Source organism: Gigantopelta aegis, chromosome 13, assembly GCF_016097555.1.
Source record: "Gigantopelta aegis isolate Gae_Host chromosome 13, Gae_host_genome, whole genome shotgun sequence".
Lineage (NCBI taxonomy): Eukaryota > Metazoa > Mollusca > Gastropoda > Neomphalida > Peltospiridae > Gigantopelta > Gigantopelta aegis.
This window is the reverse complement of record NC_054711.1, coordinates 13,543,187-13,562,425: the sequence shown is the minus strand read 5'-3', so window position 1 is coordinate 13,562,425 and position 19,239 is coordinate 13,543,187. Positions and strand designations below refer to the sequence as shown.

The window sequence follows — 19,239 nt, the reverse complement described above, 5'->3', positions numbered from 1 at the left end:
ACTCGAATGTAACGATGTCACCGATATCGACGTTGAGATTACATAGGAAGGAATATATGTACTTTTTTACCGTCTGCCATTTTGCTTTTTTTTTGCAGAATACTCTCTTTTATTATGTGTGGGCCTCCCTGTGGGGAAAAATGTCTGTAAATGTCCATTCGTGCGTTCAATTTGTTATATCGTTTAAAAAACAACAACCACATAACCCACCAATAACAACAACAACCTCTTTATCTGTTTATCTTTGTCTGCCCGACTGCCTCTCTGCCCCCCCCCCTCTCTCTCTCTCTCTCTCTCTCTCTCTCTCTCTCTCTCTCTCTCTCTCTCTCTCTCTCTCTCTCTCTCTCTCTCTCTCTCTCTCTCAAGCGTAGACATCAAATAGGCATAGCTTAACACGTGGTCCTGCCGGGTTATCTTTAAACTAATATCCCATGTTTTTCTTCCGTTAACCTGCTTTGCCTGCCGATTGTGAAGATTGTATTCAATATGATGATGTGGAAGAAATAGGGATGAGCTAAGCAGCGGGGTACCATTTTAACCAGGTAATCCGAGGAAAACGTTCAAACAATACGTGACATAACATAAGAACATGTCTGTCTGCGAATCTGCAAACAACATTAAAAATAATGATAATAAAGAAGAAGCAAATTAAAATTAAAATAATGAAATTATTCCTGTACCTACATAATCGGTGTTTTCTCTCATGTATATCCAACACTTTCCTTGTAGCTGTCATGAAGATAAGAATACTACTACTACTACTACTAACTACTACTACTACTACTACTACTACTACTACTACTACTACTACTACTACTACTACTACTACTACCACTAATAATAATAATAATAATAATCATAATAATCATAATCATAATAATAAACGACAAATCGAATGCTATAACTATAATACAAACAGGAAGATACGAGTTATATTTAATATCAGATATATGTATTGGGTGAGATAATGCTCGTTCGTCACAAAAGTGTGTTATATAGTTATTTGTGGTTTGCAACAACAATAATATTTTAACTTTCGTGCAGAATCTTAACAAAAAACGTTTACATAATATAAACGGTCGTACCCCCCCTGAGAATCTCACTTTTTTGTTTTACTCCAGAAAATAGCATACACGTCTCAGGGTTTAATTTGGACAGTGTTTGTATTTGTTTATAACAAGTAGAGCCACCACCCCCAACCCCAAACCCACCCCCTAGAATTTTGATCAGGGTATGGTCCTAATATATACTGTATATGTCTTTTACCAGAGGCTTATTTCCACATCTCATAAAAGTCGCTACATAAGGTATCATTCTCAATATGGCTTGTTACTAACTAGTAAAGATGGTAGGTACTGGGTTCGAATCCCTTAACCGGCTTCCACCCGAGTGAGTTTTAATGACTGAGTAAAATAAGTGTAAACAACCACAATTAATTCTCTCTCACTTGCCACTAACACACAACTTACACAGCAGAGATGCGTGTCTAGGTCAGCTCACTAACCACTAACACACAACTTACACAGCAGAGATGTGTGTCTAGGTCAGCTCACTAACCACTAACACACAACTTACACAACAGAGATGTGTCTAGGTCAGCTCACTAACCACTAACACACAACTTACACAACAGAAATGTGTCTAGGTCAGCTCACTAACCAATAACACACAACCTACACAGCAGAGATGTGTGTCTAGGTCAGCTCACTAACCACTATCACACAACTTACAAAGCAGAGATGTGTGTCTAGGTCAGCTCACTAACCACTATTACACGACTTACACAGGAGACATGTGTGTCTAGGTCAGCGTGTTTGAACCTTGATTGAATATAAGCAGAAATTCGCCACGAACATAACACTTTTATTGCAGTACGTACGTCTACCATTATGTTCCTGGGGTGAGTGATATAATAGGTATTAGTTGTGTCAATGGCGTGTCTGAAAAACACGCACAGACGAAGACCGGTTACCTGTGTCATTTATATCTGTAAAAAAGAAAACGAAACATGTTTCCAAATAGGTGGTTTCTTAAGACGACATTTTAGTAAGAGATAGACAACATGTCTAAGAGCTGGCCGTATCTGTTTTTCGTCACAACATGGATATGTTTGAATACAAACTCGGCGTCAGGTATGTTTTTAGAAACTCATAACCATTATTAATTAATTTATATGTAAAAATAGAATAAAATGCTAGATGATTATGAATAAACGTCTAAAGCCTGGAACACACGAATACTAGAAGGCTGAATGAATGAATGAATGTTTAACGCCACCCCAGCACGAACAATATATCGGCTATTGGGTGTCAGACTATGGTAATGCAAATAAATAAAGTGATGATCAACATGAATATAAAAATTCAAGACTTAAACAAAAACAGTGTAAAGAACTGTGCAAAAACACAAATATCACAGAATTTTACGGATACTGAATTTTACTCAAAACTTCAATTTTGTGCTGTATTGGCCATTCTCAAAGAGAATGTTACACCCCTGCACCACGGTGAGGTTACAGCACACGCAGGGGAGAAGGCTGTATCGAGGCCGACACGCGTCGTTCGGAGGCAAACCGCATCCTTCTAGCATTGTCCGTCGATAATATTTGCAAAATAATCTATCCGCCCACCATGATCGTATCATACATGGTGAGAGTGACGGTGTGTTGAGTCATGGGCGTACGTTGTTGAATTGGTTTTGTGGATGGACAGACAGGCCCGTATTTGGGGGGGGGGGGGGGGGGGGGGGGGGGGGGGGGGGGGGGGGGGGGGGGGTCCAGGCAAAAGCTGAGGTCCACCTTCTTTTAAATATTGCACAAATAGTTGAGTGCACTTTTAAAACTCTCTCATAAAACAATATTTGCTTGTCTTCATCATTCAGCAATCCCCTTATCAAAGCTGCAGTGTACATGATACAGAATTTCTAACGAATCTGAAAGAAAAGGAACCTACATGTAGCAAACATGTTTAATTGTACTTTCTGTTATATTGATGACCTCGTAGCATTCGATAATCACATGACAATGACAGCAGGTCACCTTCCGTTGATTTATCAACCAAAAATTAGAAATAAAATGTTTAAGTTCCAGATGCCAGGAAAACGCGTATTAGGCTTTCGGAGATTAATTATTTGTTCCTGGGATGCATGCCCCTGGAACTTCACACAAAGTTCGGGCGCCTTACTCCCTAAAGAAACATAATATTCAAAAGACCCGGGCAAATGTCGTCGAACCCTCCAACTCGAAATGCTGGCTACGGGCCTAATGGACCTATACACTGTACTGAAATAGCTGCATGTTAATTACAAATAGTGATAATTAAAGATAAGCGATATAATAGCTGTATGTTAATTACAAATAGTGATAATTAAAGATAAGCGATACAATAGCTGCATGTTAATTACAAATAGTGATAATTAAAGATAAGCGATATAATAGCTGTATGTTAATTACATATAGTGATAATTAAAGATAAGCGATGCAATAGCTGCATGTTAATTACAAATAGTGATAATTAAAGATAAGCGATGCAATAGCTGCATGTTAATTACAAATAGTGATAATTAAAGATAAGCGATACAATAGCTGCATGTTAATTACAAATAGTGATAATTAAAGATAAGCGATACAATAGCTGCATGTTAATTACAAATAGTGATAATTAAAGATAAGCGATATAATGCCAACTGACAAATAAAGATGATTACGTTTCTATTTTATGTAGCCTTTTTTACAAATACCTTTTAACGTTGTAAAGATAAATATAAAAAAAATAATAATAACAACGAAAATCATACGATGTAGCTTAAAACCAAATAGTATCCTTCAATAAACCTCAGCAAATGACATCATTACGTCAAATGCGATGTCATTTAGAGAATACTCCTTCCCTCGCCTTTATCTTGCACGAGTGAATTGATGTTGTCCTTGCCTCGCCTTTACCTTGCATGACTGAACTGATGTTGTCCTTCCCTCGCCTTTATCTTGCATAACTGAATTGATGTTGTCCTTGCCTCGCCTTTAGTTTGCACAAATGAACTGATGTTGTCCTTCCCTCGCCTTTACCTTGCATGAGTGAATTGATGTTGTCGTTCCCTCGCCTTTATCTTGCACGAGTGATTTGATGTTGTCCTTGTATCGCCTTTATCTTGCACGAGTGAATTGATGTTGTCCTTGCCTCGCCTTTATCCGTGACAGTATGCCTTTTATCTCTTAGTGGTGTCGATAAACAAAACAAATTTAAAATTTATTAAGGCAAAGCACGCTGTCATGGGCTACTTGTTTCGATTATCGCAGCAAGTGTTCTTTTATATACACCACCGCATGCATTAGATATAGTACACACCACAACGTTTGATACACCAACTGCTTGGAGCGAGAAATAGCCGAATGATTCCACTGACGGTAGTCGACCCTAGATTGTTGGGAAACAAAATACATAGGATATGGGGAAACATATAAGTACGTCTGATGGGGGTGTCTAAACTACGACACATAACACTCAAGGCGTGTACTCTATCACTGACCTCGATAGTATGGAAGCTAAGCCATCAGACTTAAGGCTGGTAGGTACTGGGTTCGTATTCCGGTACCGGCTCCTATCCAGAGCGAGTTTAATGGTTTAAGGTGTAGGTATAAAACCACTTCACCGACTTCTCTCTCACTAACCACTAACCACTGCCCAGAATAGACAGCCCAGATAGCTGAGGCGTGTGCCCAGGACAGCGTGCTTGGACCGTAATTGAAAATATAAACGCGAACATAATTATTAACAAACAACCTGAACTAGGTTATCAATAAATATATATTTATATCAGGAAACAAAACAAAATTGTTTAGTTTAACGACACCACTAAAGCACACTGACTTATTAATGATCAGTTACTGGATGTCAAATATTTGGTAATTTTGGCATATAATCATATAAAAACCTGCTACATTTTGTCCATTAGTAGCAAGGGATCTTTTATATGCACCATCCCGCAGACAAGGTAGCACATACCACGGGATTTGATATAACAGTCGTTGTGCACTGGTTGGAACGAGAAATGAAACAATGTGCCCACCGTTGGAGATCGATCCCAAACCGACCGTGCATCAAGCGAGCGCTTTACCACTGGGTTATGTCCAGCCCCATTTCATGAATAATTACGCCATTAAAAGCAACTTAAGAATGGAATTCACGTTCTGGGTTGAGCATGTTTTCTAAGCAGTGTGGCGTGCTGACTTTTCTCCTTTGTTTGGTGTGATATTACGCCAAGAACTAGTACAGAATAGGCTGTTGTCACCTCGTGACTGAATATATTCACTGTACAAAAATAGATCTTCAATATACCGTCGTCTGACATGTGTAGCGACTAAAGTTTCAAAGACGTATATCAGTATATAAACTACTGCTCAGTGATCACGTAACGCTCTAGGAGGGCGGGTTTTTGTTTGATCAGACCCGTAGGAACGGGGGCGGGGGCGTATGCACGCACGCACACACACACACACACACACACACACACACACACACACACACACACACACTCGAGGACGAAAATGTACTTAGTTTGTAATACTCTTTATAAACAAACACATAACTGTGGCTTGTCCCACCAGTAGCCCAGTGGTACAGCGCTCGCTCGATGCGCTGTCGGTGTGAGATCGATCCCCATCGGTGGCCCCATTGCGCTATTTACTGTTCCAGCCAGCGAACCACGACTGGTATATCAAAGGCCGTGGTATCTCAATATATGTGTGGTCCTTAACCATATGTCTGACGCCATATAACCGTAACTAAAATGTGTTGAGTGCGTCGTTAAATAAATCATTCCCTTCCTTCTTCCTTGGCATTGAATATATTCACTGTACACAAAATCCTCCATATACAGTCGTCTGACTAAAGTTTTCAAAGATCTATATCAGATACGTTACCTTGTATAGTTCAGTGATAACTAAAAGGAGAGAGTGTTATGTTAGCATTAAAAGTAACTTAAGAATGACTTTAACGTTCTGTGTTGAGCAGGTTTTCTAAGGAGTATGGTGTGCTGACTTTTCTCCTTTGTTTGCGCCAAGAACTAGTTCTGAATTGCCACCTCGTCATTGAGAACGGGGTTTTGTATGATCAGACCAGAAGGAACAACAGGGGACGCCCCCCCCCCCCCCCCCCCCCACGAACTCAAGGACGAAAATGTATTTAGTTTGTCCTACTCTTTAAAAATAGAAATATGGCTCATCCCTCCCCCCTCCCCCACGATTAGAGGCTGGTATCTCCGCATTAGAGAGTTTGTCCCCCCCCCCCCCCCCCGCACACACACACACCTACTCGTTGCCGTTAATGGAAGTAGGTATCGGGTTTCCGCTATGACCATGTTTCAAACATGTACCAAAGCAAAACACATTTTTATTTTAGCTTCAGTTAAATATCACGCACGCTCGTATTGACTCATGCATCACCTACCTGCGCTGACCGCCTAGGACTGTTCGTTTATTGTTACTTATTAGTGGTTAATGGGAGAGAAGTCTGTAGCGTAGCCCCACACGGCTACAACTCATTTTAAGTGGAAGTGTGTGCCAGGATAGGAACCCAGTATCTACCAGTCTTAAGTCAGATGGCCACTTCACAAGCGAGGATGTTATGATCAGTATAACATTTCAGTCAGCAAAGTCTACTGTATTTCATAAATCGCCCCCTCTCGCGAACTTTCTGTATCCGCGCCTGATAGATACGTGATGCTTATTCATGCGTACACAAACGAACAGGTTAATATTACACATACAACACAAACCGGCACCTCGAGTAGGACATTTTATCTTCCTTTATAGAGGTATCACAAGATGTCGAAGTGTTGGGCTTGTCTACTTCTCGTCGCTTCATTCATTTGTTTTAAAACACATTCAGTCTCAGGTAGGATGTTTCTTTCATAAATTAATATGTATCAGTTTAAAAGTAAAATAAGTGAAGTGACCAAGACTTTGCTATAAAAGTGTGGATTTAGATTTGAGGAACTCGTCAATTGGAATTTAAACGAATGGATGAGTGGATGAATGGATGAATGGTTGAATGTATGAATGAATGAATGAATGAATGAATGAATGAACGAACTGTTTAACGACACCCTAGCACAAAATGCACATCATCTATTGGGTGTCATAAAAGGTAAGTATATGGAAATATTATTTATACAATTATATAAAATCACAATGTAAAGAGCTGTGTGGAAATGTACAATACAATACTTGTTTTCGTTTATCTTTATTAAGGTGCCTATTCCAAAAGAGGTTCACGCATACACAATACAAATATAGAAATCGGAGTGTCTTCAAAACTTTAAAATTAATTCTGGGTGGAATTTAAAAGATTTCAAAACATTTCTGTGGTCAATTACATGATTTCTTGTCTGTTCAGATGATTGCACTCCACCAAAATGTGGCGCACAGTCAGTGTACACTGACAATGTTCACACTGAGGAGGAGGGTCCTTCTTTAAAACAAATGAATGCGTCAAATACGTATGGCCGATGCAGGCACGGCTGGAATTTAAACAAACCTGGATATGAAATATACTTGTATTAGATGCAGATAATCCGCTGTTTTAATTAATAAAAAAAAATGTATATATGCAAAATGTGAACTAATTTGTTTTTATTTCCTTTCGTTTGCTGCTGTTTTGTCTTAGTGGGTATTTATCAATCCTCTTCAACATGTAGCACATTACACAAGGCTGTCATGTTTACATATATACACATACATGTTTACATGACAGCATGTATTAATTTAAAAGTAAAATTACTATTGCCTCACTGTAATATGGATTAACTAGTAGATTTAGATTTGAAGATGTCGTAAAATGGAATTTAAATCAAACACGGATAGAGTATCTGGAAATTAACTGAAAAAGATGTAGATTAAGTGAAGTTTAAGCTATAAAATCAAATACACAAATATAGATAGAACATTTAATATTATTGTGTTCGTTTCCTTTGTGTTGTTGTTAGTGGTGTTATTGTTTTGGTAACAGTGAAGATAGGTCTCTTTCATATCCCACCACGGCATTTGATATTCCAGTCATCGAGCAACTGAACAGACCTGCACCTGGTTTACCTAGGATATTAATCCTAAATCCTATCGTATTTCTTCCATTGAGCTTCATCATTTCTTAAATGCATACAATATTCTGGATATCAGATACGTTATTAATATAAAGCGGCCCAATGAAATTAAAAGTATTACGTCGTTTAAGTTTGCACGCTCATCTAAATAGGTTGCATATCCTCTAAATGTGTGACTGGTTGCACTGCTAGGAGCCTGCATAGCAGGAAGATATGTTTTTAGTGTGTTATACGCTATTAATATACACTGACACAATAGAACTATAAGTGTTACGTGTTTTAAGTTTGCACGCATATCCAAATATGTTACAAATTCTCTAAAAGTTGACTGTTTTCATTGCTAGGAGCCTGCACACCAGGAACGTATGGTTTGGGCTGCAGCTACGCCTGTCACTGTAGTACTAACTGCAATGACGTCATAGGCTGTTCCGGCAGCTGCCTCAGAGGATGGTCTGGACCCAAATGCAATAAGGGTAAAATAAATATAGAATACTATACATATGTTCGTTAGGTATCTTTATATATTTTTTAAAGTATTAATTAATTAATTAATTTAGCGTTATAATAAAAACACAACAAAAAACCCACACAACAGCATGTATGAATATATGTATTGATGTATGAATATCTATATGCTTGCATACCTGTTACCTATATGTATGTATGTATGTATGTATGTATGTTGGTTATATATATATATATATATATATATATATATATATATATATATATATATGTACGTATGTATATATGTATGTATGTATGTTGTATGTACGTACGTGTGTGCATACACATACATACATACATACATATATATATATATATATATATATATATATATATATATATATATATATATATATATATATATATATATAATAACTCTGTGTGTGTGTGTGTATGTGTTTGTGTGTGTGTGTTTGTGTGTGTGTGTGTGTGTGTGTGTATGTGTGTGTATGTGTGTACATGTATATGTATATTACGAGTGTAGCCTGCTAAACGTAATAAATTTTGTAACCAGGCTTTATAAAGTCGGTCCATTACGATCAACTGTTGGTATTCGTAACAGTAACGGTGTGGTTGGGAAACCTCCAATATCATCTTCTACAATGTTGGTATTATTATTATTGTTGTTGTTGTTGTTGTTGTTGTTGTTGTTGTTGTTATTATTATTATTATTACTATATTTATTACTATATTATTGTTATTTTTATCAGTATCATTATTACTTTCATCATTACATGATACTTATTGGTAGTAGTAATAATAATAATAATAATAATAATAGTAGTAGTAGTAGTAGTAGTAGTAGTAGTAGTAGTAGTAGTAGTAGTAGTAGTAGTAGTAGTAGTAGTAGTAGTAGAAGTAGCAGTAGTAAAACATATCGTCTCATAACGCTCTCTATATTGATATATTATGTATTCCAGAAAACATAGCTCTGGATAAAGGAACAAACCAGAATTCTTATTGGGAGACTTGGATGAAATCGGCACGTGCTGTAGATGGGAGTCTCAAAACGCGTTTTCAATACAACTCGTGTATTCACACAGCAGGTGGACGGCCGTTCACCTGGTGGAAGGTAGACCTGGCTGAAGATTACTACATACACAAGTTAGCGATTTACTTCAGAAGAGATAGTAAGTTCACTTCTTAAATACAAAACTGTCTGAAAAGTAAGCTAGAAGATTTACTATCTGTGCAGCCAAATCAGATAACGATTGTGAATTATTTTGCGAAAGAGATCTTCAATAATAAGATAGGCATATGCTTTATATGGTGGTGGTGTTTAGTTGATGTTGATGGTGTTGGTGTTGGTGGTAGTGGTAAAGGTGGTAGCAGTTGTGGTAGTGGTGGTGGTCGTTAGATTGATGTGTCTGGGAATTGGGACATTGGGTAGTTCTTAAATAAAATAAGTGCAAAGATCTATTTTCTATTGTCGTGTTGGAGTAATGTTTGTGTGGTACGTTTTTAGAAGGTGTCTTGTTTGTTGTTTCTCCTGTTTTTGAGCATCCTGTGTTCATGATTGCAGGTGCCCCTTATATCTACAACAATGAAATATGATTGAAGTGTTTTTATTTGTTCTTCATGATAGCAATAACATAATTCTAGTTGAACAAAGTTTACACCTAATTCGAACTAGAATAAAATGTAAGCAAGACTTTTATCAACCCTTATTATATAACACATGCACAGACACAGGTCGCAGGAATGGTGTTAAGGTGTACAGCTCTGTCGATGTAAACCAAACAAACACTGGTCACCTGTGTGGTTCAGCAACGTTAGACAGTCCGGATGTGACGTGGATGACATGTGACAACACATCGAGATACATCACACTCTACCAAGATACATACAATGAACGCACTCGTGACACGGCAATGGATTTCTGTGAAGTCCAAGTGTTTGGTAAGCTAGACTAATCGTTATTTCAATTTCCAACCAGTGTCTCACGATATTAGCACGTAAACCCAGAACAAATTGTTTTCCTACTCAAGTTGTTACAAGATTTTTCTCTTAAACAAATCAACATCCACCAACAGATTAAAGTAACGAACACTCAGTATGAGACAGCAGCGCTCTACATTCTTACTAACTATTGCCAGTAGGGTCACTTTATAGCATCAAGTCATGTCATGTCATAAGGCTTTACGTACACATTCAGAGCAAGCTGTTGTAGCGCACGCCCGGGGTGGGGGGGGGGGGGGGGGGGGGGGACCGCCTGCACTGGCATGTGCACGTGAGCACCAGCAGCCCGACCGTGGTCGGTAGCAGGCGGAGGGTAATGGTGCTATGGAATTTTTAATGGAGCAATAAGTGTGCCAAAAGAGAAAGGGTGCGCAAGTTTGATTGAGGAATTTGGGCGCAATTTTGAACGGTCGGTCAAAAAGAAATTTCCGGAGTTATAGCTTCAAGCTAGCCATCCATTTATACGTGACCCGTGTCCGCATCCGGAATCCGCGTCCGTGTATGCGTGAATTGAACTATCATAAATACCTGTTGAAATACGTAAAACAACACTCTAAATATGACGAAAGCAATGTCCAACTGTCATTGATGTCATCGACGTCATGCCAAGCTTCAAAATAACTCATCCGTGTTAGTGAAACAAAATCGCTCACATAGCGATTCCTGGGACACGATGCGGTTCAGTGGATACTTCACAACGTCTTCCCTATGTAAGAGATTTTTCACGGACACGGACACGGACTTGGATCACGGATCACATACGAATGGAAGCTCTGCTTGGCTATTTGTAGAAGCAGATTTTACTATTTGTTTATTGCAGTGATCTAGGAGTTACTTCATTTTTTTTATCAGTTTTGATTTTCATATTACCATGTATCACCTTCAAAAATGTTGATTCAGAACTGAAAAAAATAAAAGAATAAAAGTTATTTATTTGTGTGTATATATTGACTTTGTGTTGTGTTTAACGTACATATGCGTAACAGTTCGGCTTTGGGTGAATCCAAAGCTAAATTAATTTCTCACTACCTAATCTAAGGTCCCGTTTTACTGTTTAGAACGGCACATAATCTAGAACTTGTCTTAAATGTTTTTGTTAGTTTGTGATGCTGGAACTTTCGGTGACAACTGCACCATGTTCTGTCACTGTCAAGATGGACCATGTAACTATGTAACTGGAGAATGTTCGGGAGGATGTAAACCAAACTGGACTGGACACACGTGCAGTGGTATGGTATAACTCATAACATACTAATCAGTTATCTTACCCGAAGACTAACACTAGTTGTAACAAAAGTTAATGTTTGTTTCGTTTAAGGACGCAACTACAGCGCATTTAGTATTAATCTTCGGCTTCTGGATGTCAAACATTTGTCAATCTTTGACACGAAAGTTAAAGTTTGTTTTGTTTAACGACACAACTAGAGCACAATGATTTATTAACCATTTATTATTTATTATTGGATGTCAAACGTTTCGTGATCTTTGATGTGCACTCTCCCACAGACAGGACAGCAAATACAATGACTTCTGATACAGCAGTCGTGGGACACTAGATTGGACGGGAAAATCCAATTAGAGAATGCGTCAATAGAGGTGGTTACATCCCACTTCCCCATTAGCAACAATTACAACATGTTTTGGTGTGCAAATTTGTAAAAGTAGCAAAAGCCGTTCGCAGTTTTAGTAACATAATTGTCCAGATATCTAGAACATCACCAATCCATATTATTAACTGTTATTCCAAAAAATAAAACAAATGCTGATGTCTGCTTGGCCTTCCGGAAAATAAATGTTTAATAAAAATAGTACTGTGATTTGGCAAAACAGTTAATAATATACCATTTGCAGTGTAAGCAGAACACACTGTATTTTGAACAACTACAAATAATATCTACATGTACCATACTCGTTTTGAGAAAACAAAACAAAACATACAAAATTAAGAAGGAAGGAAGGAAGGAAATGCTTGATTTAACTACGCACTCAACACATTTTATTTACGGTTATAAGGCGTCAGACATATGGTTAAGGGCCATACAACTATTGAGAGAGGAAACCCGCTGTCGCCACGTCATGGGCTACTCTTTTCGATTAGCAGCAAGGAATCTTTTATATGCTCCGTCCCACAGACAGTGTAGTACATACCACGGCCTTTGAGCGAGCGTTGTACCACTGGGCTACGTCCCCCCCCCCCCCCCCCCCCCCAAAAAAAATAAAAAAATAATTGTATAGCCAGATGTGTATAAAAATCTGTGAACCCGACATAAATATAAATTGTCATAGAGTAATGTGAACGTTTCTATAAGATATGTAGGCGTTTTGTGATTATGTGAGCTGGCAACACTTTCTAAAAGATGATGTTCATATTGAGAATAGTGAATAAAATGTAAATAAATACACAAAAAAGTGTTTGTGAGAACAACCATTTTAACAGAGTTGCCAAGTTCAATTTATCTATTTTATGTTTATTCCTATCAGCCATTTATGAGTTATGTACCTGTGCATTACCTTCGAATGTAATAAATACTGTTAAGCGTATAACAGTATGAACTAATTCATTCACTTTGTATTTCTGCGTTTTCAGAGTGTGACTCTAACCACTATGGTCATCTGTGTGAAAACTCTTGTTCCAATAAACATTGTAATGGATCATGCAATAAACTAACTGGACAATGTGAGAATGGATGTACAGCAGGATGGATGGAACTAGACTGCACAAAGAGTAAGATTTACTCAAAAAATATTGCATAACGTTTGTACAGTGCAAGTGTTATAAATGTAGTAAGGAATTTGTCGATTATATTAACATAAAGATGGTTACGTACACACACACACACACACACACACACACACACACACACACACACACACATACATACATATAATATATACACATATATATATATATATATATATATATATATATATATATATATATACATGTATATTATATATATACACATGTATTTATATATACGACAAAGTATGATCAGATCTGATACGAGCTAACATCAGTGAGTGATCAAATAACCTTCAAGTCGGCCACAAGACTGAAGCTGTGGTTGTTTTCTTCTTGGGGTGATGGACTGCATGAAAAATAGTACGTACAGTAGATTAAAGTACACTGATATGCATTGTATAAAGACAGTGTTTCTTCGCAAGTCGAAATAACGTGAGGCAAAGTCGTGATTGCTTCCATGATCCACTATCATTATATTCGTATGGTAAATCTAAACGAAACACACTTTTCCATAATCAAAAGTCACATTTCTGTACAAAGCAGAATCAAAGGCAACAGTTGACAATGTCGTGATTGTTACAATGACGGATGTTGTGCATTTTGTCTGTAGGTTAACATTCCTCTTCTCCTATCTGCAGGAGGTATGCCACTCTTTCAAACTGCAATTTAGGGGCACTTTAAATTGTCGGTGGTATGGGTGCACACTCCTTTGTCGTTAGTGATTTACACCAACGGTAATGTAAATGGTTTCTTGTTTGCAAAAAGAAACTGTTTTAGAATATCAATATATCTATGTTCACTGTATTTATGTTAATCCTAATGCGAGTAATAGTTCAGCATAGGTATTTCATAAGTCTCTGTGCTATTCCAACCACCGAATACATATAAAAATGACTGATTCAAAGATAATTCCAAATGTATTTGCTGATATAATGTTTTAGATTTTAAACATTAGTATAAGGAACGTTTTTAATATCAGATGTGTTACATTTCAGTAGGCTAATACGATGTCTATCTTACTGGCTAAAGAACAAGGATAGTCTCTGTAAGTTACAATATAACGCCAGCTCTATGTGTTACTGTTTCAGAATGTTCAGAATCTACATATGGCTTCCAATGTGCAAACAACTGTAATCAGCGAAATTGTCTAGGAAACTCGTCGTGTGATCACGTGGCTGGGACATGTGATCAAGGTTGTGATCGAGGATATCAGGGTGAAGATTGTGCAACGAGTACGTATTTATGGTATTATACATATCAGTAGAGTGTACAGCGATTATGTATTGGACACATACTACATACATTATATGTAGCTGTAGATTGTACTATGAGTACGTATTCAATATATTCCATGTTACATGTATAAGTATATTGAACAATAAGTATGTATTCAAGATATTACAGACAGTACATATATCAGTAGATTGTACAACGAATAGGTATTCAATATATTACTTATATCAAATATATCAGTATATTGTACAAGTAAGTATTTAAGATATTATACATCTACTGAACGACACTGTAAGAGCGAAAACTCAAAGTGTGATGTTGAAGACGGTACTTGTCAAGATGGGTGTCAGCCAGGCTGGAAGAATGGACATTGCACTGAGAGTAAGTGAAACTATTAACCAGAATCCAAAACCCAAACTCCAAATATCCTCAGAAAACAAATGGCATTTGTTGTTGACAGAGGCGGGACGCAGCCCAGTGGTAAAGCACTTCGCTGATCTGCTGTAGGTCGTTCCAGCCAGTGCACCACGACTGGTGTATCAAAGGTTGTGGTATGTGCTACCCTGTCTGTGTGATTGTACATATAAAATATATCTTGGTACTAATGGAAGAAAAAACCCGGCATATTTCGTCTATATATATCTATGGTACGGCTGTGGGTGTGAATATCTAATACTATATATATATATATTGGGCAAAGATCATTTTTTAGTTCTTTTCAATATATATATCAGAAATATAATTTAGCCCATTTATCTTACAATTTAGAGACGAAATTACCAAATGTTTTCGACATCTAATAACCGATGTATATTAAAAATCAATGTGCTCCAGGGTATATTAAACACACACACCATTACCACTATATAACAATATTAATACTATAGATATGTCTTCGTAATACCGATGATTAAAAATCAATGTGCTCCAGTGGTATCGTTAAACTATAGATATGGTATACCATCAAGGCACATCAAGAAACATCGCAAACACGTGATTCTTTATCTTCAGTAACTATTCCCCATGTCAAGCATTATTGAAATCTTTGAATAATTTCACAGAGTGTGATGTTGGAAATTATGGCCCAGATTGCAATTCCTCGTGCAGTGCAAGACGGTGTAAAGCTAATGACGAATCATGTGATCACGTGACTGGTTTATGTAGTGGACCATGTGAAGCTGGTTGGCAAGGAGTTGACTGCACGCTCAGTAAGTACATAGAGTCATGTTCTAGGTGAGTTACCACAATACTCGGAACATAATTGTTGTGGTTATATTATACTAAACTTAATGGGGTTGTTTTACATATAATATAATTTGCTAATGCATTAGGGCCCGCAGAGTGTATTTGTAAGTGGCAGCCACTGTCTATGTGATGGCTTGGGGGAATCACATTTGAGGGTCCAGAGGGTCTGAACATGTGTTAAGAGGTATGGGGGCATTTTGAGTTCCGTATATTCAAATATGGATGTTTCAGGTTCTTGACACAATAATAGCAAAAAAAGGTGGGAGACACCCCGTTCCGCGACCGCTGTTTATAAAGTAATTCTTAATTTATATGTTACAGCATTTATTGTTCAACAGTTTTAAGCAATTTTGTAACTTAAAATCATGCTTGAAAAGTTTTACAATATTCTATTGTTTCTTTAAATATCTGATCACGTAATATATCAATAAAACATACTCGTTCTTTTCATAATGAATATGATACCAATATTAATGATATATGACACGATATTGAGGCACATCCGAATTTGTGTTATTGCAGGCATTGCACAAACCGCTGCACCTAATGAAAATCCAGGACCAATTATTGGTGGTGTCATCGGTACCGCTGCGGTTGTTGTTGTTGTTGTTGTGGCCGTCATCATCTTTGTATTTCTGAGGTAAATCCTCTTTCAGATGTCAGTGCAAAATATTTCAAATCTACAGTGCCTTGGGAGTAGCTGGTATAAAAGTTAAACAGTGTGTTTTGTTTAGCGATACCACTAGAGCACATTACATTGATTAATTAATCATCGGCTATTGGATGTCAAACATTTGGTAATTTTGACATAGGTATACAAGTTAAGTGCAGCCAGTGGGTGGTGCAGTTGGGTATATGCTGGGTTGTAGAAAATGTTCTTCAGGGGATATATTTTAATGTCATTCTGAAGTGCATTTTGAAATATCTTTTAAGTCTGTTTTTTTACATTTGTTAGCGATTTTTATAATGACAATTATTAAGTTAAAATGTTGGATGTCTTTACATTTTGACCCTCTGCTTTAATATCCTTACATGTATAGGGTTTTATTTCAGTCTTTGTGTTTTATAAACACATTAATATTTTTATATACTTACCTTTTGTGACACGCAATAGTCAATGTGTATGTTTGTGATGGGGTATCGTTAAACTTCCATTCATTCATTTGTTCATTTAAACACAAAAAACAACAACAACAAAACAAACAAAAAACCCACAGAGAGGCAAAGTTGACATTAGAATATACATAAGCCCCTTTTCCTTTGAGAACACATTTTAGTTGGCACTTCATCCATATCGTTTTCTTCTGCTAAAAAACCCAGCAAAATTGTTGAATTGTGGAATTCTCAACATATGACCTCCAGTAAAGTAATTACTATGTTCCTGTTTTAAAACAAAATTTTCGTTGAAATAAAGGTTGTTAAAGTTTCACTAGATGTCGTTATCTCTTTACCTCTTTTAAGATTATTATGTTGTTTAGGAGAAGGAAACAGGCAAAAGACGATACCAAAGCTGGTGAACCAATCGTACCTGAACATAAACCATCAACAAAAGGTATTATGCCATCGACTGTTCTTTATTTTCCTTGGGGTTCTGTTAATTTTGTTGTTTATTTTTTTATTGGAAAACAAATTGAGCAAATGTTCAGTGAAACATTTAGCAATCACAACCTTAACTAGTGGAAGAGCATGGGGACCCATTGTTCTAATCTAAATAATAAAGTGTCTCTGTGTAGTTAGATAAGTCTATAGTACTCAGTGGTGTAACTAGAGTGGATCATGGGAGCAATGACCCCACCCCACCGATACCTCTTTTTCCTCACCAAGTTACATATTTTCCTTTCACCTCAGAACATGATTCATAGCCAATGTGGTTGGTCCCCCAATATGAGTGTCTACCCATGCAATCAGTGATACTACTGTATCTAGATTCATTTACCCCCCCCCCCCCCCCCAATCAGGTTTGACCCTGATAATATATTTGAGCACCTCAATATAATTTACAGAAAGACAACACCATGCACCTGACTTCTCTGCCTACGTTAATGTTGAACTATCCTCATCAAATTCTGCCAAAAGGTTTGAGGTAAATGAAACCTTCGCCAGTGATGAAGTACCAACAGTAAACACTGGTGACGTAGCACTAGTGGTTGATCAAGGAGAGTCAGAAATCCAACAGCCTGACGAAGATGAGGAGGACATCCAGGATCTTAACACGTACTACAATGAAGACCAACCAGCAGCTCCTTCCTTCAGTCTGCCAGAAGAAGGTTTTGACGTCACAGAACTTGAAGGTATCATAGAGAGCATCAGGAATCAACCTGGAGGATTTCAAGCAGAATATGTTGTAAGATATCTACATTTCTCATTGTGTTGGGAAATTACTTTGTGTCTGTTTGTTTAGTTAGAATTGTATAACAGTAGAATTGAAACGAAAACAATATTTATCGAAACTTTAGCACATTTGAAAATTAAGCCATGTCATGTCTAACATGGTTATTTCAATACTTGAGGGAGGGAAGGATAGTGAGAGACAGAATGACAATACACAGAGAGATAGGGGAGGGGAAGTAAAGAGAGGGGAGAGAAAGAAGCAATGGGGAGAGGGGGTGAGAAATCAAAATAGGGTAGGGAGAGACATAGAAGGAGTGAGGTAAGGGAATGAGTGGACAGGGAGAGAGAGAGAGAGAGAGAGAGAGAGAGAGAGAGAGAGAGAGAGAGAGAGAGAGAGAGAGAGAGAGAGAGAGAGAGAGAGAGAGAGAGAGAGAGACTCACTGGAAGTATCATAGAAAGCATCAGAAATCAGCCTAGGGGATTTCAAGCAGAATATGTTGTAAGATACCAACATTTCTGAAAGTGATGGGATAGAAGGAAAGATGAGTGACAAATCTAAAGAGAGTAGGAAGAGACATAGAGGGAGGTAGGTGAGGGAGTGAGTGAACGGGGGAAGACAGAGAGAGAGAGAGAGAGAGAGAGAGAGAGAGAGAGAGAGAGGAGAGAGAGAGAGAGAGAGAGAGAGAGAGAGAGAGAGAGAGATTCACTGCTGTCGTTTGGCTATTCCTACTGGAAAGTAGAAAAGTAATCAAATTTCATATGCACTTGTCATAGAGAGAGGTCTTGGATGTACCAGTCGTATGTCTCTCAAAATGCCAAATGTTGTTGTGTTTTAATGATGTTTGTTTAGCATTTTAACAGCCCATTCTAAAATAAAACATTAAAGCTGACACAGAGAGCTATGGGACATGACCAGTGGAACTGTTACGGACACTGACAGAGTTATAATCGTATTCTTGTGTTCAGGACACAAAAATGTAAGAAATAATCAACTGCCACCAAGGTGATTCGAAGCAAGGACTGTGAATATAGGAGTCCAGCGCTCTTCCAACTGTGGTAATAAGGAAAGTCCCACTACCTAGTGCCAGTAGAAACACTTTATACTGATTCTATTACATGATTATTAC

At 37.5% G+C, this 19,239-nt stretch overlaps 1 protein-coding gene across 1 annotated transcript in view; it reads left to right on the top strand.

Moving 5' to 3' along the window:
* The first annotated feature begins 6,771 nt into the window (after positions 1 to 6,771).
* Positions 6,772 to 19,239, top strand: part of LOC121387149 (protein jagged-1-like) — a 12,987-nt gene continuing 519 nt past the window's right edge. Inside the window, exons 1-11 of the mRNA XM_041518174.1 lie at positions 6,772 to 6,890; positions 8,439 to 8,567; positions 9,522 to 9,731; positions 10,288 to 10,500; positions 11,661 to 11,789; positions 13,148 to 13,285; positions 14,392 to 14,535; positions 15,598 to 15,744; positions 16,304 to 16,421; positions 17,260 to 17,333; positions 17,785 to 18,125. Coding sequence (XP_041374108.1) covers positions 6,821 to 6,890; positions 8,439 to 8,567; positions 9,522 to 9,731; positions 10,288 to 10,500; positions 11,661 to 11,789; positions 13,148 to 13,285; positions 14,392 to 14,535; positions 15,598 to 15,744; positions 16,304 to 16,421; positions 17,260 to 17,333; positions 17,785 to 18,125 — 1,713 coding nt within the window. The 5' untranslated portion in view covers positions 6,772 to 6,820. The remainder of the gene's footprint in view (positions 6,891 to 8,438; positions 8,568 to 9,521; positions 9,732 to 10,287; positions 10,501 to 11,660; positions 11,790 to 13,147; positions 13,286 to 14,391; positions 14,536 to 15,597; positions 15,745 to 16,303; positions 16,422 to 17,259; positions 17,334 to 17,784; positions 18,126 to 19,239) is intronic.